The 22,143-nt window shown below is 44.3% G+C and overlaps 1 protein-coding gene across 1 annotated transcript in view; it reads left to right on the forward strand.

Annotated features, from left to right (window-relative positions):
- Window positions 1–22,143, forward strand: part of Galnt18 (polypeptide N-acetylgalactosaminyltransferase 18) — a 292,370-nt gene that overhangs the window by 228,090 nt on the left and 42,137 nt on the right. The window contains exon 7 of the mRNA XM_005075674.4: window positions 18,526–18,711. Coding sequence (XP_005075731.1) covers window positions 18,526–18,711 — 186 coding nt within the window. The remainder of the gene's footprint in view (window positions 1–18,525; window positions 18,712–22,143) is intronic.

Genomic DNA, 22,143 nt, shown 5'->3' on the forward strand with positions numbered 1-22,143 from the left:
GGAGAGTTAACCATAGACAAGGCTTTGTTGGGCAGCCATGGGACATTCACAAGTCATGACTTTCCCACTGGGGTTTCTCTTGGGAGCCTGATTTGTAATGTTCTTTATAGTTTGGCCCTTTAGACAATGGTCTCCTACACTGGTGGCTCTTAAATAGCATTTTCATCCTCCAGAATAGTCCTCAACTACCTGTCCTTAAGACTGAATCACTGACTTAATTCTTTATTCCTTAGTTTGAGCCTTATCCCTTTACCTGCTGTTTCTTAGCCTCTTCATCCAGCCTTACTGGGAAGTGACCCTCATTCTGTGCATGGTTCTGGCCCTTTTCCTGATGGAACTGAGTATCATCTAGGATGGGAAGAAGTCTAGATGATTGGCTGCACATTTTGACCTTTGAAGACACATAGCCATTCAAAGTTCTTCATCCACATAGCCTTTAACAACTCAATAAAGCTAGAGTTTGTACTTGGGGGCTCTCTCTACCTCAGACCATGACCACTCTAACCACATGCAGTCTGTTCTTGTACTGTCCACCAGATTCCACGTCCTTGTAAACCTTCTCTCTAAGTCATGGGGATGATCCTAGTTCGCACCTGCCCATGCCCCAGAAAAACTCCTACTTCACAGACATGCAGGGAGAAGAAGCAAAAGCGGGGGAGGAGATAGAGTGGACCTCACAATGACATTGTTACCAGGTATCAAGAGCACCCCTATGGATGGGAGTGTGACTCAGCTGGTAGAGTGCTTGCCTACCATGAACAAAGAAAGCTCAGGGTTCCCGTCCAGCACCACAGAAACCAGTAATAACCCCTGTAATCCTAGTACTCAGGGTGTAGTAGTGGGAGAATCAGAAGTTCAAGGTCATCCATAGCCACAGAGTGAGTTCCAAGCAGTCTGTGATATGCCAGACCCTATCTATAAATAAATAAATAAATAAATAAATAAATAAGTGTTCATAGTTCCTGCAGGAAGTCTAGTGCTTCTATATCCATTAAATAAGAAAGGCAGTTCCTCTCACCACTATTTCCAGAGTTCTCCCCTTATAATTACCCTTTACAGTGCACACACATAGTGCTAAAGGAAAGCTAGATGTTACTATCCTAACTCTGTTAGATGATTCAACACGCATATGTTGGCCCTGAAAGTTAATTCATCCTTATACTTTATTATCTCATTATCATAATTATTATTTTTAACAACAACTATAACAAGAAGAAATACATTTATATACTCCATAAACTATAAAGTGCTCTATATAAACCATACAATCAATCTATCCATTTTCCACATTATGCTATATAAACATGCTGCCACCCATTTTAAACTGTTTTTGAGGCATCTATTAACTTATATATGTTATATCCCTGCCAAACATTTTATTCAAATAGTGCCAAAATCAGTGTTGTAAAGGAAGAAAACTGACTCAGGCTAGCTAGAAATCAAAGGGGTGTTGTTAATCTCTATTTTTAGGATGTCTGCACATTAGGAGCAGTAATGCTTTGTCTGTCATATAATTTGAACTTCCCTCCCAAATGTATTGTGTGACTTCTGGTTTTGCTGCAAAAGGATTGTTTTGCTTTATTTTATTTGAGACGAGGGCTTACTGTAACCAAGGCTAGCCTTGACCTCACTTGGCCCAGTCTTGCCTCTAACTTGTAATCCTTCCGCCTTCACTTTCCAGCCTAGGCTGCTTTTTCAAAATCAAGCAAATGTATCATCAGCCTTTCCCTTCCTGTCCAGGTACTTAAGAAAATCTGACCATTCCTGGTTGTGGAGAGCTTCATCTTTGTTTTATACTTACATATTGTATTGTATCTTTCACATTTTACTCTCTGATTTTTTTTCAAAACCAATCTTAATATAGTGTGTTGGATGGATCTAATCTTACTTTTCACCATGATCATCTACCACATTCTGTCTTCATCCATTACCTAAAGCAAAATACTGGAGAGTGGGGGAATTCAAAAGAATGGCAGTTTACTCTTGCTGGTGGTTCTGGAGATGGGAAGTCTAAGGGCTGTCTGGCCTCACTAAGAGAACACAACTGCAGTATGGTGTAATGTCAACAACTAGCAGTATGTTCAGAAGACATAAAACAGAATTTAAGAGTGTAACTGCCTAGGCTTTTTCAAAGTGGTGCATATTTGTATAGAAAGCGATAAACATAATAATGAATTTATAATGAAAAGATGTTTCATAAGTTTTTAAAATCAAAACCGTAATGTAATTTGACTGTATTAACTTCCCTGTATCCTCCCCTGTCATCCCCTATCCTTTCCCATTCCTCCATTTTGCCTTCCCAAGTAGTTACCCTTCGTGTGTGTGTGTGTGTGTGTGTGTGTGTGTGTGTGTGTATTTGCCTTTACAGACCTGACTTATTTTGCTTAATATGTTGCCCTCCATTCCATACCCAGAACCAGGAGAATCAACCTGGTCCACCTTGATCAGTGTCACCATGATTGAAGTGCTAGTCTAATTGGTCACTGAGAAAAAAAATTTCATGAGCTTAATGTTTCTGAAACCTTCCCTCCATTTTGACTGCAAAGCCTCTGTGGGTTCTTTGATCTAGCAATTCCAATAGCAGTAAGTGTAAAACTCGGAGTCCCTGCTCACACTTTTAGCTGATATTACTTAAAAAGTAAACAAACAAGGAAATAAATTGAGTTTTAAAAGTTCAATGAGAGAGGTGGAGGTAGGAGCATCAGAACTTCAAGGCCATCCTTGACTACATTGTGAGTTTGAGGCCAGCTGGGAGTATATGAGACAATGCATGAATTAGTTATGTTTTGTTGCTGTGATAAAATGCCATGGCCTAAAGCAACTAAAGAAGAGTCAATTTTGTTTATAGTTCATGATGGCCAGGAAGGTTTGGTGGCAGAAACAGGAAGCTTAGAGATTACATCTCAACCTTACACGGGAAGGAGAGAAAGTAAGCAGGAAGTAGGGTGAAGCCACGAACTCTGAAGGCCCACCCCCAGTGACAGAATTTCTGTAGCAAGGCTGCACCTCCTTAAGGTTTTATAGCCTCCTCAAACAGCTCCACCAACTGGAGACTAAGTGTTCAAATACGTGAGCCTGTGGGAGACCTCTCATCCAAACCACCACAGACTGTCTCAAAAACAAAAATTATAAATAACAGAGAAGAGAACACAAACTACAGAAATGAACATAGTAAACATTGAAAGAAAAAATTCTGTTGAGCAAATGAATATTTAAGAATTTAGGTCTATAAATTTTATTGAAGGAAACAAAACTGAGTGGGAATGGTTCACACACACACACAACCTGGGTAAAGGTGGTCACGGTTGTACAGTATGGTGTGTGTAGAAGCAGCCTTGTGAAAGAAACCCATCATAATTGGCAAATTAGTTTTAAAAGTGTGAACCCAGTGAAGATAATACTAGCAAAATAAAATTAGAAATTAGTCTTGAAAAGAATGCATCACTCTGAGCATCATTTGAATGAAGCCACTAGGCAGAGTCCAACCTGTGCAGGGTTAAATTGGTGAGGAAGGATCCTGTGTGTCACATAGGGGCACTAAAGATGGTGGCAGGGAATGTTCTGTCTCTGGGAGTTGAATGAGGGTCCCTAGAAGAGATGGCTACCTGGCTACCAGCTTTGAGCCTTACCTTTTGCAGGTAAGACAGAGGAGGAGAGCTTTGGGCTGTAGAGGTGAAATTATAGAATTCTTGACAGACAAAGAGGAGAATGACCACAGTTGTACATTAGAATATGGCAGAAACATGGAGGTACCAGCAGACATGTGCAGAAGCAGGCAAGACAGAGGTAGAGCTTTATTTGATAACAAACCACTCTTTACTGGTGTGTGTTTTTATTGGAGTGTCAGAGCTTTGGAAAAGCCTGGACTTGACTAGAGAAAGCTTCTGCTCTGCCCATTCCCTTCTGGATGGTCAATCATTGCTCTCTCTACCCTACTGGAATGTCTGTCCATGATGTTCTGGTTCCATGGCACCTCAAATCCTCAGGGCCTTCAAGAAAGAAGTGAGCTACCTGATACCTGTTAGGTCCATATCTCTAGGTTGGTGGTCATCCACATGTCTGAGACTTGACATACAAAGGAATCTTGGTACCAACCCCAGAAACAATTATTCTGCCCTGCCCAATGGGTTCAAGAAGGTATCTGAAACCACCCTTTTCCAGATAGCATGTTGTCTCCTACACATCAGCCACACAAGAGTGAATCTCTGAAGTTGCCACACAGCAGCCAAACAGGCAGCTTCGCAGTACATTGTAAAAGTTTTACGGTTAGTGAAGTTAAGTGCAAAATTAATCCCTAAAGAACAAAGCAATTTGAAAAAGCACATAATGAAGCAATTAGCTCGAAATGGTGGGGAGCAGAAGGTAGGCACCCTCAGAGGATTTGCTGGGAGGGGTCTTCACACCAGGCTTTGTTCCTTGTGCAGTTCAATGAGGGAACCATAGAAAAGCAGGATGAATGAGACACGTGGGCAGGATGGAAGTTGACAAAGGACTCCAGGAGCCAACTCAAAGGAAATTTTACCTTCTGAATAAGCTAAGGCCAAGAGAGGAAAGAGCCATAAAAGACATTATTGGAATAGTCCACAGAATTCATTCATAGACTGCAGATTAGATAGTAAAAGTATATCAACACTGGATTTCCCAATTTTTGGGAAAGGGCAAATCGAAAGAAAAAAATTAAAAAGATAAATAAATACAAAAAACCAGGAGCCAGCATTGTCTGTTAAAGTCCCTGGGAAGCCGGGTGGTGGTGGCACAGGCCTTTAATCCCAGCACTGGGGAGGCAGAGGCAGACGGATCCCTCGGAGTTCGAGACCAGCCTGGTCTACAAGAACTAGATCCAGGACAGCCTCCAAAGCCACAGAGAATCCCTGTCTTGAAAAAACAAAAAACAAAACAAGACAAAAAACAAACAAACAAACAAACAAAAAGGTCCTTGGGATACCTTCCTTATTGCTTTTCTCCTTTTTGTTTCTTTTCTTGCAAACAAAACAAACAAAAAGAAACCTTAAAATTAGGTGTGTGTGTGTGTGTGTGTGTGCTTGCGTGCATGTTGGGGCACTTGTGGAAGTTAGAGGACAACTTCTACCTGTGAATCCCAGGGATTGAAGTCAGGTCATCAGACTTAGTAGCAAGCTCCTTTACCCACTGAGCTATCTCACCAGCCCTCTTCTGCCATTTCTTTAGCTGGGCTGGTCTGGTCTGCTGGTTTGTTTTAGAAACTGGAAGGGTGCTTCTTAGCAACCATTTGATTGTAGCTCTAATGTCCCAGGCTTGGAGCAAAGAACAATGCCACCCTGCAGGAACTGGGGTGCCTCTCCCCACCTCATCATTATTGGAATGCAGATACTGTCATAATTTCCTTAGCCAAGACCTTTCTTCTCAACAAACATGGAGCCTATATGGGTCTGAACTAGGTCCTCTGCATATACCATATGGTTGTATAGCTTGGTGGGGTTTTTTAATCTTTTAATTTAAATTAGAAACAAGCTTGCTTCACATGTCAATCCCAGCTTCCTCTACCTCCTCTCCTCCCCTGCCCCCACACCAACACCTCAACCCCCCACCCAATTCCTACTCTGCTCCCCAGGGAGGGTGAGGCCCTCCATGGGGGATCTCCAGAATCTGTCATTTCATACTAGGCCCTCCCCCAAGTGTCCAGGCTGAGAGAGCATCCTTCAGTGTGGGATGGGCAGCCAAAGTCCATTTGTATGCCAGGGATAATACTGATCTACTACCCAAGGCCCCATAGCTTGCTGAGGCCTCCTCACTGACACCAAATTTAGGGGATTGGTTCAGTACTTGCTGCCTCTCAGCCATCAGTCTGGGGTCCATGAGCTCTCCCTTGTTAAGGTCAACTGTGTGGGTTTCACTAGCCCGGTCTTGACCCCTTTGCTCATCACTCCTCCCTTTCTGCCACTGGTTTCCAGGAATTCAGTGCAGTGTTTAGCTGTGGGTGTTTGCCTCTGCTTCCATCAGCCACTGGATGAAGGCTCTAGGATGGCATATAAGGTAGTCATTTATCTAATTATCAGGGAAGGACATTTAAGGTAGACTCTCCACTATTGCTTAGTTTGCCAGTTGGTATCATCTTTGTAGATCTCTGGAAATCTCACTAGTGCCAGATCTCTTCTCAAACCTATAATGACTCCCTCTATTGTGGAATCTCTCATCCTTCTCTCCTCTATTCTTCCCCTGACTTAACCTTCTTGCTCCCCCATGTCCTCCTATCCCTTCCTCTTTTCCCCCTCTATTTTTCCCATCTCCTCTCCCCTCCTCCCATGCTCTCAATCCACTCAGGAGATCTTGCCCCATTCCCCTTTCCTGGGAGACTCTTAGGGTCCTCCCTGTTTCCCAGATTCTTTGGCAGTGGGATTGTAGGCTGGCACTCTCCTGATCCACGTCTAAAATCCATATATGAGAGAGTACATACCATGTTTGTCGTTTTGTGACTGGGTTACCTCACTCAAGATGGTTTCTTCTAGTGCCATCCATTTGCCTACAAATTTCAAGATTCCATTGTTTTTTTTCCACTGTGCAAATGTACCATATTTTTTCCATTGTGCAAATGTATTATATTTCTCTATCCATTCTTCAGTTGAGGAGCATCTAGGTTGTTTCCAGGTTCTGGCTATTACAAATAATGCTGCTATGAACATAGTGGAACAGATGTCCTTGTATGAATGTGCATCTTTTAAGTATATGCCTAAGAGTGTAATTACTGGGTCTTGTGGTAGACTGATTCCCATTTTCCTGAGGAATCGCCATACTGATTTCCAAAGTGGTTGTATGAGTTGACCCTCCCACCAGCAGTGGAGGAGTGTTCCCCTTTCTTCACATCCTCTCCAGCATAAACTGCCATTGGTGTTTTTGACTTTAGCCATTCTAACAGGAGTAAGATGGTATCTCAGAGTTGTTTTGATTTGCATTTCCCTGATGGCTAAGGATGTTGAGCACTTTCTTAAGTGTCTCTCATCCATTTTATACTCCTCTATTGAGAATTCTCTATTTAGTTCTGTACCCCACTTTCTAATTGGATTATTTGGTGTTTCAGAGACTTGATTGAGTTCTTTGTAAATTTTGGAGATCAGCATGTAGGTATCCTCTGGAGCAAGAAGAAGGTATCAAATCCCCTAAAACTTGAGTTTTGGTGGTTGTGAATTGCCTGATGGGGATGCTGGGAACTGAACCCAGATCCTCTGAAGTAATAACCAATGCTCTTTACAGCTAAGCCATCTCACCTGCTCCCATTGCTGCCATCTTAATGATAAACTTGGGAGCCCCACTGGAACAAACCTAGGAGAGGTACTTAGACCAGATTTGTACATTTGATGCTCAATTCTGGGGTCTGACTTCTACCTGCCCCATCTTAGTGACACTAAAACCATCTGTCATCTGATCATGCCCAACCCTATCTTGAGAGTAACAGAGTGTATGCTTCCCTCCTGTGTCCTGGTTGCTCTGGTTTTGGAAAGGCTGCTCTGGGCTTATCATGGTAATTGTCTTGGACATTGGCTCAGAGACACCCTTTGAGCCAATGTCATTTTTTGGGGAAGGAGGGGCATCTGTTATGGATAGCCAGTTTGAATTTGATTGGGACAGGCTAATGAACCATTCATATGTGTGGGATTTGCTTCTGATTAGATTAAGCCTCAGAGAGAGGAAAGAAACAGCCACTGATTAGAGACATAAAAAAAGGAAACACTTTAAATGAGTAAGTAGCTCATCTTCATATAGCAAAGTAAAAATTAAACACAGTCCATGGGTCTGCTCTGAAAAGCAGCTGGGTGGATGGAGAAAGCCTTAGCCCAAATGTAAAAACTAAGTAAACAGGCCCTGTTGTCTGAGAGAAGTGACTCTTCTTAACCAGGGATAGGTAAGATTTTATTTGACTGTTTGAAGGTTGGTCCTTGACTTCCTAGGACACTCAGACTCAGCATCAGAGATGATAATGAGGTTAGAGATCTTGGTTCCAAAACAAAGAAGTGATTCGAGTTGCTAACACACGTGGGAATGGACCCACTTGGCACTTGGCTAATGGTGTCTCTCTGCCCTTGAGGTTTCTTCTAGGGCTTTGCTCTAAGGGAATATCTTAACTGGGACTAGTCCCTTCTCAGGATCATGTAACTGGATGCTCTGAGGGTCAGCCCCAGCTACCAATGCTATGTCCTGGCCAGGGGCTACAACAGTGGTCTCAGCAGCTAGGTCACTCTGGCAATAACATGGTTGCCACATGGCTATTGTCAATAGCTTTCTGGGGAGTGTATAGCTATGTGTGATACCCAAGCCACAGCCTTCTCCCCTTTCACTGTGCTGGTTTTTCCTTTGGTTTTCTGCTCTGTTTCTAATGCTATTCTAGACTCTGGTCAGTAGCCTTCTTTGCAGATGTCCTGATATTCTTTATTTGTGTCATGCAGGTCCCTCAAGCCTCAGATCCTAGATCTACTTACTGTCTGTGTTTTCGGCCTCTGAGTGGTCTCATCACCTAGAATTGGAATGTCTATGCGTTCCCTATGTTATGAGCTTCCTTCTGCAAAGCTGGCCTTGAGTTCCTATCTATTGGTTCCAGGTGACCATTCCGATCTTTATAGATAGGAAAAATCACAGAATACAAGATCAGAGCCCAACCACAGAGATGCCACCAGGATCTCATTGCTCACACCATAGCTCCCTGAGGGATGGGAAACTCAATGAGTAGCCTTTCTTCAGGTAGTGATTTTGGGATTCTGGTTGTTTCTTTTAGGGGTTCACTGTCTTTGAATTTCAAGGTTACTCTAGATTAAATATGCAGTGGAAAGATTGGCTGATAGAAGAATGCATAATGACAATAGTCATGGATATTCTCCTGCCTTGTTCAGGAAGCAGCAGTGGGCATAGTGACCATATCTTCTCTCAAATTGTTGATTTGAGCTGCTTATAGTCTCTCCAAAGGAGCAATCAATGCCACTGAGAAGCAGGTGCCTCTGCCACACCCATGGAGACACCCATGGTCCAGTTCTGTCATGTCCTCTGTACATGCTTGGCCAGTTCACTGAGGTCATGCCTCTTGTAGTGTCCCAAACTGGCTTCTAGGTTTCTCTGCAAGTGGGCAGCTTTTTGGTACAGCCGTGCACCTGCAAAACATCTCTCAGACATTGTAGCCTAGCCCATCTCTCCTTGATTTGGCCTGCTGAATCTTCGTGCTTTGTGAGGATTCTGAAGGAACCCTTTTTGATGGGAACCTGCTTGAGTGTCACTTGGGACTGATCCAAACATTTAGACTGTTCAGGGACACCAACCAAAAAAACTGCACCATGTTTCCAAGGAGCAGGAAGCTTTTGAGAATATTCATTGCTAGAAGTGAGCTTGAGAAACTGGGTCCCCAAGGAGTGTTCTTCTGTGAGGTTTAGGGCAAGAGTAAGCATGACCAGGTCTTACAACTGTCCCCCTCTACTTTAAATATCTGCCCTCAGTAACCTCGGAGTACCAATGAAGTACACAGAATAAGTCAGAACAAAGCCTAACTTTGATCCCTCATTCATACAGCAAATATTACTTGAGTGTCACCCACATGCCTAGCCTGCATTAAGGCAGAGGTGAGCCTTCTCCTAGAGTGTGACAATGTAGGTTATTAACAGGAAAGAAAAAAAACAAAACCTACCATCTCACTAATAATTAGGGGAGACTGCAAATGAAAACTGTGGAGAGAATTTTATACCCATGTCACCGAAGTCAAAAGTTGACAAGGGGGCTGGATAGAAAGCTCAGTGGTTAAGAGCACTGAATACTCTTGCAGAGAACTGGTTTGTTTCCTAGAACCCATGTCAGGTGACTTACACCCACCTGCCACCTTTGATTCCATCCTCAGGGGATACAATGTCCTCTTACAACCTCCACAGGCAAAACACCTACACCTACACCTACACACACACACACACACACACACACACACACACACACACACACTTACAAATAAAATAAACCCTTAAATGAAAAGGTTGGCAAGGATGTGAAACAACATGAGTCTTATTTATGCTGGTGGGAGAGAACTCAAAAGACATAATTTGAAACAGCCCCTCCTTTCCATGGGAAAATTGACTGTGTATCTAACTTGTACTGGAGACATGCTGCTGTGGCAAAAATATATAATATAGAGTGATGCCCACTCTTGGGCCCCAGGAGATGTGTACAAGAGTGTTCCCAGGAACTATTCATAACCCTGGAAACAAGCCTGTCAACCAGCAAGAGGAAAATGCATAAGTAAATCAGTGTGTATTTATAGAATGGAATGCTGGGGTGGGTAAAAAAAAATGAACCAAGAGGCAAAGCGCATATGTAGTGGTTCTGTTCAAAACAGCACTGTGTGGGTTAGGTTGATGATAAGAACATTATTGCCCAACTTCAGGATAATGGGTTACCTTTAGGTAATTTTTCTAAGAGATTGCCAAGGAAAGCATTGTTTCTGAATAGGGGAGGGGAAGTATACCAACATTTATATAGTGTATCTTTAAACTGTACATAGGGTTTGTCTCCCCCCATCCCTCTCTCTCTCTCTCTCTCTCTCTCTGTCTGTGTGTGTGTGTGTGTGTGTGTGTGTGTTCTCAGTTATCACTGCCTAAGGGGAGGTATAAGTAATATGCCTGGAAATGTCATTTAACCAAAATTATGGCATGCAGGGATGGTGGATGAGAATTACAGAGACATGCTATATACTCGTGGAGAAGTAGCAGTTCCAGCAAAGAAGGTAAGGACAGAGGTTCATGAACATGGTCTACCTCAGGAACTGAGAGTATCTGGTATAACCGGCTGTAGAGAGTGGATGATGAGGTTGCAAGGAATAGAGAGGTGTGCTCTCAGAGACCCTGAGAATGTCTGGTTAGGGAGTATGATTTTTGTCTAAAACTAAAGATTTTCAAATGTTGTAGACTTTCTGATAGAGGCTCTCTCTGCACTTATGCTATCTCTGTCTAGACTCCTCCTGCCTCATGCTCCTGATCTTGGCTTGCTGATCCTTACCTTTGTTCATATCTTACCTCTGTTTCCTTATTTTTTTCCATTCAGGCTGTGATTGGGTAAGGTTAGAGAGAGGCTGTAGTTAAAATTTCCTTTGGACTGCCAACCAGCTCCCAAATAAATACATGAAGATTTATTATTATTATCTATGAATGCTTGACCCTAATGTAGGCTTGTTCTACTAGCTCTTATCTATTCCTCTACATTTTGTGTCATGGCTTTTTAGCTTTCTGTATGTCCCACTTTCCTGCTTTCTCCATGTCTGGCTGGCTGGCCCCTGCTGTCTCCCTGTCACCTCTTTTTCTCTCTTCTTCATTCTTCTCTGTTGAGCCCAGATTCCTCCTCCTGCTTATTCTCTCTGCCCAGAAGTCCTGCATATACCTCCTGCCTAGCTATTGGACATCAATCAGAGGCCTTAGGCAGGCAAGGTAAACAAATGCAACACATTTTTACTTAGTTAAACTAATATTCCACAACAAGATACCTGTGGTACAAAGTTGAAGGACACCTTGAGAGTGGGAGCCATGTCTGTCCATATTTCTGCTTGCCTACATCTCTGACCCCTAAGTCAGTCTAAAATTGAATATCTGGTCCTCCCCACCCTCCTCAGGCCTTAGCCTTGACTTCATTCATTTCATCATCCTCTTCCCACCCTTCCCAGTTTGAGTTTTCCACTGTTGTCTCAGCTTCTCATGGCCAAATTAGCGAGACAGCTACACATAAAAAGATAATTAGCCACAGAAGCCAAGAAATCACGACCACATGAGTGATGTTAATCATGTGTTCAAAGGGTTGGGAAAAATGGAGCCATGCTGGTTTTGGATGGGTGGAGAATAGGGAAGGAAGCTTTATGGGCTGGAAGAACTGGGGCAACATTGTACCAAAAAACAAGAACTCTTTAGTGTCACAAAGAGACACAAGCTGAAGGGGCCATGATTATGAAGTATAAGACTTGGAATGTCACTAACCACTAATCTACCTTACCATGGTTAATACAACTAATACATTGTGTCAACTAATACATTGTTCTTTCTTTGGAAAGAGTCCCATAATCCTTCTCAGTAGGGCTGGGCTGAGACAATAGCTCAGTCAATAAAGGGCTTGCATTTTTTGAACATGAGGACCTGACTTTAATCTCCAGAACCCAGGCTTAAAAAATGTGTGGTGGCATGTGCATGTACTCTCAGCTTAGAATAATCAGTAAGCCCAAGGTCCAAGTGATAGACTTTATATCATAAAACAAGTTGGACAGCTCATATACTAGTGATTTCTTTTCCTAACCCTGCCTAGCATACCAGACAGGAGCTCTAAGGTCATCTATGCCTGAGAAGCAATACCTTAGTTGATTTCTGACATCTACATACACTCATATACATACATGTACCTACACATGACACACACATAAACACATGTACATGCACACAGGCACAAAGGCACTCGTACATATACACACCCACATACATACACAGACATAAGTACATGCATATTCCTACATACATGCTTACAACACAAAGACACAAGCAAAACAGACACGCATACCTACACACACATACAGAGAGAGAGAAAGAGAGAAAGAGAGAGAAAGAGAGAGAGAGAGAGATGGCATTAAAGCAAATGGACTGAACATAAAAGAGCATGAAAATATCTTGTCCCACCTCAGTGTCTCCCAACCATGACTCAGGCTATGGCTCTGTAGCTTGTGTCTCAAGACCCAGTGATCATTTGAGATATGAGCCATGAAACCCAGATTCTCAAAGTGAGAGTAGAAGGGATCTAAAGAGTCACAGAGTTTGCTTTTTATTGTTTAGTGAGAGTAACAGTTAGGACAGAAATCTTGATTATGGACATGGCAGAGACCTCACCTTGACTTTGTTTTTTTTTTATTTATTTTTTTATTTTCCAGTTTAAATTTAGATAAGAAACGAGGTTGCTTCACAAGTCAGTTCCAGGTCCCTCTCCCATTCCCTCCCCTCCTCCCGTGCCCTCCCCCAACCCCCCCACCCCCGTTATCCCCTCATTCCCCCAGGGAAGGTGAGGCCCTCCACGGGGGTGTCCATAGTCTGTCATTTCATATAGGGCAGGGCCTAGACCCTTCCCCAAGAGTTCAGGGTGAGAGTGCACCTCACATTGTTCTATGGGAGTCCAAAGTCCCTGTGTATACTTGGGATCGGTACTGATCTGCTGCCCAAGGCTCAATAGATTCCCTAGGCCTCCTCACTGACACCCCAATTCAGGGGGTATTGATCAGTCCCATGCTGGATTCCCAGGCTGATGCCTGGGATTCAAGAGTTAACCTTTGTCTGGTCAGCTGTTTCTGGGGGTTAAACCAGCCCAGTCTTAATCCCTTTGATCACCAGTCCTCCCTCTCTGTTACTGGCTTTCTTGAGTTCAGCTCAGTACTTAACCGAGGGAGTCTGCCTCTTCTTCAATCAGCCACTAACTGAAGTTTCTGTTTCCCAGACTCTCTGGCCATAGGATTGTAGGCTGGCACTCCCCAGATCTATGTCTAAAATCCATATATGAGAGAGTACATGCCATGTTTCTCTTTTTGTGACTGGGTTACCTCACTCAGGATGGTTTCTTCTAGTGTCATCCATTTGCCTGCGAATCTCATGATTCCATTATTTTTTTCTGCTGAATAGTACTCCATTGTGTAGATGTACCACATTTTCTCTATCCACTCTTTGGGTGAGGGACATCTAGGTTGCTTCCAAGTTCTGGCTATTACAAATAAAGCTGTTATGAACATAGTGGAACAGACATCTTTGTTGTATGAATGGGCATCTTTTGGAGATATGCCTAAGAGTGGAGTTGCTGGGTCTTGTGGTAGGTTTATTCCCATTTTTCTGAGGAATCTCCATACTGATTTCCAAAGTGGCTGAACCAGTTGGCACTCCCACCAGCAATGGAGGAGTGTTCCCCTTTCACCACATCCTCTCTAGCATAAATTGTCATTGGTGTTTTTGATTTTAGCCATTCTGACAGGAGTGAGATGGTATCTCAGAGTTGTTTTGATTTGCATTTCCCTGATGGCTAAGGATGTTGAGCACTTTCTCAAGTGCCTCTCAGCCATTTTAGACTCCTCTATTGAAAACTCTCTATTTAGTTCTGCAGCCCACTTTTTAATTGGGTCCTTTGCTGTTTTGGAGACTTGCTTCTTGAGTTCTTTGTAAATTTTGGAGATCAACCCTCTGTCAGATGTGGGATTAGTGAATATTTTTTCCCATTCTGTGGGCTGCCTTTTTGTCTTGCTGACTGTGTCCTTTGCCTTACAGAAGCTTCTCAGTTTCAGTAGGTCCCATTTATTAATTGTTGATCTCACTGTCTGTGCTACTGGTGTTATGTTCAGGAAGCTGTCTCCTGTACCAATTCGTTCAAGGGTACCACCCACTTTCTCTTCTAAGATCACATTGATTTTGTACCACAACTTTTGTCTTGGAGGGAGAAAGAGACCGCACTTTTCCTGAGACCTCCTCCTTCAGCAGGGCTGGCTTTGCTAGTGAGCAGAGTTCATTCTGGCTCTCACTTAAATCCCACCATTATTCCCAGTTTAAAAAAAAAGCATTCATAGACAAGTACAACATGGTGTCTGATATGTGGCAGTCAGGACTTGTACCCTCCCCCACCAGCCTCTAGAAACCTGTGCTTCTCTGCAGCCCTACACTGAAGCCTGAAGGCTTTTCAGATCTGATAATAGGATCAGAACTTTCCAGTAAGGACTGGAAGTGAGGGGTCTTACTTTGTCTTGTTATTCACACTCTGCCTTAGGCTCTTGGTCACATCTGTAGATCAGGGCAGGTGGCTCCTCTGGAGGCTTAGTCAAGCATCTATGGGGTCGGGAGACGTTGCCTTGAGTACCCAGTTCCACCAAAGGAAGTTGCTTGCTATCATCCCCATGTATGTGATGACTCCCTAGGTTTTACAACATTAATTTAAGCTCTGCAGCCAAAGTAAGTCTCCTTGGTGGCAGTAGTTTGCACTTTAATGTCAGCAGTTTGCTGAAAAAAACCACCTGGGTTTGAAGGAAGTCATGGTGTTCAGTAAAATCTGGCCACATGTTATGTTTATGGCCTTTATTAGGGCATCCAACTGAGCTAGTTAAAAGTGTGTACCTATAGTCAGTGAAAGCCCAGGACTCTCGAATTCACGTAACAATTATTGACTAGATATCAAGAGGCAGGCCTGTTATATACAGTGGAAAACACACAGGCATATCTTGCCTTTTGTGGAGGTTACAGTACAATTCTGGAAGACAGATATTTAAAGACTAAGTGCATACATAGAAACATGAATGTTTTGTTAAGGAATATGGGCATTAAGGGTGTTCCGACGTGGTCTAACTTTGTAATGGCGGGTCAAAGAAATTGTTGAGTTGGCCAACAGTTATTCTAGGGAGATAGGTTAGCAGGGTTGTGAAGGCAAAGGCTGGAAGGGGCTTGATGTGGTCTAGGATCATTTTTCTCAATGGCATCAGAGAAGATAGGACCCAGACAGGGCTTGGCTTACTGCCTGGTGTCCACAGATTCTGTAGACTTATTATACCCTCTCACCTTGCTTGCCTGGGACCTGTGATCTCTTGGTCTTTCTTCTTAGCCACTCCTTTGGTAGATACTTCCCCTCCCCTCTCCTCATGGCATCCTCACCCCTGGAACTCACCTTTTCTTCAGTGGCCCTGCTTCTATGAACCAATCCTTTCTGCATATACCATTCAACTGGCTTATGACTTGCCACTGAGCATTAGGCATTTCCTGTGCGGAGGCCAGCTCCCTTTCATTTCCTCATCCTCTGCCCCCAACCCTCATGGAAGCTTCCTGATATCACCTTTCACACAGATAGTATACTAATGATTTCTTTCCTAACCCTGCCTGGCACCCCAGAGAGGAGCTCTGAAGTCATCCGTGGATAAGACTTCAGAGGCTCTCTTGGGTCAGAAGAGCCATTTGTCACCCAGGAATAGATAAGCACAAGCCTTTTCTAGTTGACTTCAGTGTCATTGGCAAGGTCCAAAAGCTAATGTGTATACAGGCCACATCTACACTGTCTACTCCAAAGACCAGATACTGCCAAGAGCTTGAAGGCCACACCTAAGGTGAGTGCTGTCCCTCCCTGGACAGGCTCAAAGGAAGAGACTATAGGTCCCCTGAGTAAACAAGGGCTCCTAGTCTCTGAGGAGTGAGCCTTGTACCCTTCTTGGCTGGGGTGGTAACCTGACCTTGGCAGTCAATTTGCTAACCAGAAGTGAGTGTGCAGAAAAAGTCAAATAACAGCAATTTTAATAGCGACTATAAAACAAAGGCACAGACCAACGGCCCCAGGAACTACTATGTGACTCTATTAAGCCAGAGTTTAGTTCAAAGGCACCATCCCTGTGGTCCCATGGCAGGGCAGACATCAGCTGATTCCTTCATTTCCTTAGTCACCTTCCATGTAGTTTTCATGACACAGCAGGCACAGGGCTAAGCACCTCCCCATGCTGCCGCACTCTCTCCCACTGGGTGGAATGGGAGTTCAGGAAGGGACACTACCTGCCAAGGTATGCAGCAGCTGCCAGCAGAGGCCAAATTCAGAATTCCATTCTCACTGACACCAAACCTGTGCTATTAAATGTGCCTTTCAGCTCCCAGCCTGCCAGTGTCCTCTCTTTTTCCTGGGAACGCATGATCTACTTTGAGAACCACTTAGAAGTACATGCCTGAAGAGAAATTTGATGAGAAAGAAGAGATATGATTAAACAGGCAGTTGGTGGGAGGGGGAGGAGATGGGACCACAAAGCAGGGTGTGGGGAAGTAACTTTGTACTTATCCCTGGACACTGAGTTTGAGAAGCTGGGTGGAATGGAAAACCTTATTACATGTGCTACAGTCTAGTTGATAAAAAGAATGACTGGATGTTGGATGAAGAAGTACTCCATGTGCTCATCATAACCATTGTGTTGGGGAGCACCATTTAAGGTGGGGGATTGGGTGGGAGGTGCCACCAACATGGCTCTGGTCATGGCGGCCAGCACACACATCCTTAGGGGCAAATGGCGACTTGACTCTGAGAAGCAGGTCTCATGACAGAGCACAACTGTGAGTAACACCCTGTTCTGCGTTACGTCCTGTTCTAGCTGCAGAAAAGAATTGACCCTGGCACTTTATGTTGTCAATAATGCAGTCACAGGTTATAAGGGCAAAGTGCCCTGGAAATTGCATTGTCTCTAGGATGGGTGAGTCCTAGCAAGAAGGGACACAGCCCAGAGACTCCTGGCCCTTAGAGTCAACTCCTGGAGATGCAAACTGCTCTTAAAACATGGTCACCCCTGAGAAGCGCTGGCTCTACCTGCAGGTGGGTCACTGTGTTGTAAATGCCAGCTGTGTGCTTTTAGACAATCCTCCTTTTACAGTTTGTTTCCCGCCTGGAGTTGGAGATGATGGCAGTGACCCCAAATGTCATTCTGAGGATTCTCCATATCATTTGTATGGCTGTAGACAGGCGTGACCAAGGGCTTGTGATATACCAGTGCATTGTGTGTAATCAATTTAGTCCTCCCTGGTACCTCATGAGATTGGTGCTATTGTGACCCCTCAGGAGACAGAAATGTAGACACAAAGGAGTCAGCGTGGCTGCTCAGAGTCACACAGCCAGTATAAAGCAGAACCAGGAGCTGGACCAAGGCAGTCAACCCTCAGTTGACAGCACTGTGTTTAACTGCCCATTCCCCCAGCCCCACCCTGCCCCCATTGCATATACCAGGCCTGGAACAAAGCTGTCACTCAGTAGGAATTCTTGTCTCCTTTTATTGATCCTTGATAGTGTACTAAGGAACCAATCAGGAAATTACCTTCCAGTAGCCATGGCTTGGGGGATCCCTTAGTATGACACTGATTAGTAGGATAAGAGGTCTTCTAATCACACAGTCAATTAGGTAAACATAAATCTTGCCATATCCTGGACCAGGACTTATTGCTGTTAGTGGACAAGTGTCAAACACATGAAGGTTCCCTGCCATACTGTCAAATGACAACACTGAGCAGATGACCCCCACTGTCACCAAAGGTCTGGAGTGCTTCCCCTCAGAAGCCCAATGGAAGAAGGGACAGAAGTAGAAGCACCTGACTTGTTCTTGGTAGCTATCAATTGACTTTTGTCTAGTTCTTTGAGGCTCCATTTGAAGATGGACTTCTGAGCTGAGAGTCCCCAGTAGTCCCTTCCTGTTATGCAGTGGTATAGAGGCCATCTTAGGGTGTGGGGGTGCTAACCCAGGGATAAGGGAAGGACAGCACAACTCTCTGATCTCCCCGGCTACAAGGGGCTCATGGATGGAAGGAAAGGGTACATTAATTCTTCACAAATAAACTCATGGCAACAAGAGCCAAACTGTGACTTAATTACTTAATATTCCTACTGCAGAAGAAGAAATCAGACCCAGCTCGTCCCCTCACGGCAGTGTGTGGAGAGAAGGTGAAGAGGGCTGTGTTTCTGTGTTCATGTTGAATGATGGCCTGCAGCCTGCCTTACAGAGGAACTGATGGCATGTCCTTGTCTTCACAGGTATGGCAGTGTGGTGGCAGTGTGGAGGTCCTGCCCTGCTCTAGGATTGCCCACATCGAGCGAGCCCACAAGCCCTACACAGAGGACCTCACTGCTCATGTCCGCAGAAATGCCCTCAGAGTAGCTGAAGTCTGGATGGATGAATTCAAAAGCCACGTCTACATGGCATGGAACATACCACAAGAGGTAGGGAGTCTGGATGGGGCAGGTTTCAAATTCGATGAGGAAAAAAATTCTGAAACAAAACACTAGACTCTATTTTTTTTCCCAGGGACATTCTGGTCTCATTGGCCATATCAGACTGTTAACTCTATACTCACTACATACAGGAAGAAGCTGGCAAATGTCTCTAAGCCATTTCTTATCCACCTCCATCAGCATGCTTGGAGGGGAATGTGTTCTCTCAAAACTTCAGTGTCTTCATTTTAAATGAAAGTTAGAAAATGAGATGTAGCTCAAGTTGGCACAATGCTGACCCAACATGCCTGAAGCCCAGGGTCCAGCCCCCAGCACTGCATAAAACCAGGCATGGTAGCTCATCCCAGCTCTCAGGAGGTAGAGGCAGGAGAATCATAAGGTTCAAGGTCACCTTAGACTATATAGTGAATTTGAGGCTAGCCTGGGCTACATGGGATCTTATCTCAAAATATATGAATAAATGAAGTTGGTTCAGATGTCTCTAAATTTCTTCCCTACTCCCAGTTTCCCTGGTGTTGTGTGGTTCAGAATTATGAATATATAAATACAATAGTAATGAATCACAAAGGACACTTTAATCTGTATAGACTGAATTAGACTGGATTCAGGCCTCTCCATTGAGACAAACAGAATAAGTAAAATCCATACATCTGTGGGATTTCTTGAGCCATATGGATGCAAATGAGATATATTCCCACAGGGATCCTCCATTGGAGAAGACAATTATATGAACATTTCTGACCTTCACAGAGTCCCATCCTTTGCTGCCACTATCCACTACCCTTCTAGTCACTTAAGATGTTGCAGAGGAGAAGCAATATGTCTCTCCTAGTTTTGTTCTCCTTGCCGTGTGACATGTGGGAAATGACTTTCAAACACTGAGTTGGGAGAACCCAACAGATGCCAGCTGTGACATTCCAAACCTGCCTGCCAGCCTGGGCTCATTGCTTGTGTTGCCTTCTGTGCGACAAGGCTAACTCCATGGTCTCTCTCCTTGCTCCCAAGCCTGGGCTTTCCCCTTGGCAGATCATCAGGAAGCCTCTGTTGTCTCTGACAGTGAATTGATCTTTCTTTGTTTTAAGTTTCCATGGGAAAGCCCTGTACCCTGATCTTCCCACCAACCCCATGCTACTCTGGATGAATTATTTAAAAAGTAGATTGAGCCTCGAGAGGCAGCTTTAAGCATACCTCCTTCCCGGTTGGAATCCAGGGCTTCCTGCATGCTAGGCAAGCACTGTACCAACTGGCTATGTCACTGGTCTGCCACCACAGGGGAAAGTGACTGAGTTGTGTCACCCCATGATCAATGGGGAGGAGCCATGGTCCTCAGTGGAGATCAGCCAAACCTCTCTATTGAATCCCTGACAGGAAGATGATTTCCAAGGAAACCTCCATGCTTCTAGAATCATATGAGGTTGTGGGTGTTCCTACATGCTAAAAACGTTGTCTCCAGTGAACACCATACCCTTAAGACTCTGTGTAGGGCCAGAGTCCTACTCATACACTGCCTCCTTCCCTCTGCCCCACAAAGTCACAGAGCTGCCAGCCTTTCCTATTATAGCCAAACCCAGTGAATGGTGGACGATGTCAAGAGCAAAACTCAGTGAAAATTAATATCTGTTTGTGACCTGTCTGAGGGGCTAGCACTAACCAAATGAGAGGAGAGACAAGAATAGGGTGAGGCACAGAAATGTCCTGGCAAAAATTTAGGTAGAGAAAGAATAGTTGGCGTGTTTTCTATTGGGTTGAGGAGATGGCTCAGTCAGTAAATCATGTCTTGCAAGCACAAGGACCTGAATAGATTCCCAGAACCCACTGAAGAAAGCTGGGTGTGGTGACATGTGTTTATAATCTTCCCAGTGCTGGAGAAGTGTCTGGCAGGTCTCTAGACTCGCTGGCTAGCCAGCCTAGCTTACATGTCGTGTTCCGGGTCAGTGAAAAACAATGTCTCATAAAAAGGGTAGATGGCACCTAAAGAATAACACCCGAAATTGTCCTCTGATGGGTACTCATGCACACACAAGCCAGCTCTCCGCTCTGTCCCTCCCCACCACTTCTACACACACACACACACACACACACACACACACACACACACACACACACACAGAAAAACAAGTAAAGAAAAAAAAACCTTTCTTAACCTACAAAATTCTCATTTCCTTGAGATTCTGTGGTCCGCAAGCTCTTTGGTTCCACACTCTTGGATAGCCCCTCTCCCTCAGGAGGTTACCTCTTTCTCCCTTAGGGGTTCATCCTCCCTCTACTGTTGCCTAAATGCTCTCCAGAGATGTAGCCTTCATCAACCTCATTATACTGCCTCTCTTGGTAGCATCCTCTCCTCTTGGATGTGATTATACCACCCATATGCTGATGGCTTTCTAATTAATATCTCCAACCCTACTTGTGGACTGGCATCACCAACAGCCATCTGGATGCCTCCTGATGCTGTCCTCACTGGCACTCAGGTTGAGCCTGACCACAGTTAAGCCTGTCTTTTTCCACCCAAGAAAGTTCCTGTTCTTAATTGCCTGTCTCAGTTCCTGCTCCCATCTGCCAGACACCTGGCTGAACACTGCTCACAGTCCTTCCTTCCTCCTCTCTTGTCAACCCATTCTGTCAATCACAGAGCCTTCCTGTCCAGTCCCGTATCCAGTCCCATCTGAGCTCCAGCCCTGCCCATCTGGACTTCAACTGACTGCCCTGTTTCAAAATCTTTTCCCCCCTTCAAATCTATCCTTTCTATATGATTTAAACATTGCCTTTCTTCAAAATCTTTGAAGGACTCTTCAGGGTGTACCAAGGCAAGGGCAGGTACAGCATTTGACATGTGTGTGAGCTTTGTAAGCGCTCTTCTCTGTGGGTACCTCCACAGTCTTATTTGGAAGGGTTCTTACTGCTTCTCTACCTATGCTTGCCCAGTTCTTCTTTCTATTTGAAATTACCTGCCATCCTCCTCATGCCCAACTCCCATCCCTACCACATCGCTATCCTTACAGACTTAAGTCTTGTGACTCTTCATACAGGAAGCCAACCCCAGCTAGGAAAATGTCCTCCGCCCTCCATGCCCCTGTCATCACTTGACTAGCCTGTCAAATGATGATCTGTTGTCTTCAACCTCTATCTTATTAGACCAGTGACTCTCAAATATGGCTGCATATTAAAATCACTCTGCACTAGCCTTGGAGATTATTTCAGAAATGATGTGGGGAAGACTCCTTGGGACCTGGTTTTGGAAAGCAATCCAGGAATCCAGTGTCCATCTAGAGCTGGGAACTACTAGAATTACTGAGTGCTTTCTTGGGACATTTTTATGTGTGTGTCTGCATTACAGTATGCAGCACAAGGCAGGGCAGGTACTAAGAGCTCAGTGGAACCTTGATATTTATTAATGGGTGGGACAGCCTGGCTATGTGCACT

The sequence above is a fragment of the Mesocricetus auratus genome, unplaced genomic scaffold, assembly GCF_017639785.1.
Source record: "Mesocricetus auratus isolate SY011 unplaced genomic scaffold, BCM_Maur_2.0 Super-Scaffold_4256, whole genome shotgun sequence".
In the NCBI taxonomy this organism is placed as follows: Eukaryota; Metazoa; Chordata; class Mammalia; order Rodentia; family Cricetidae; genus Mesocricetus; species Mesocricetus auratus.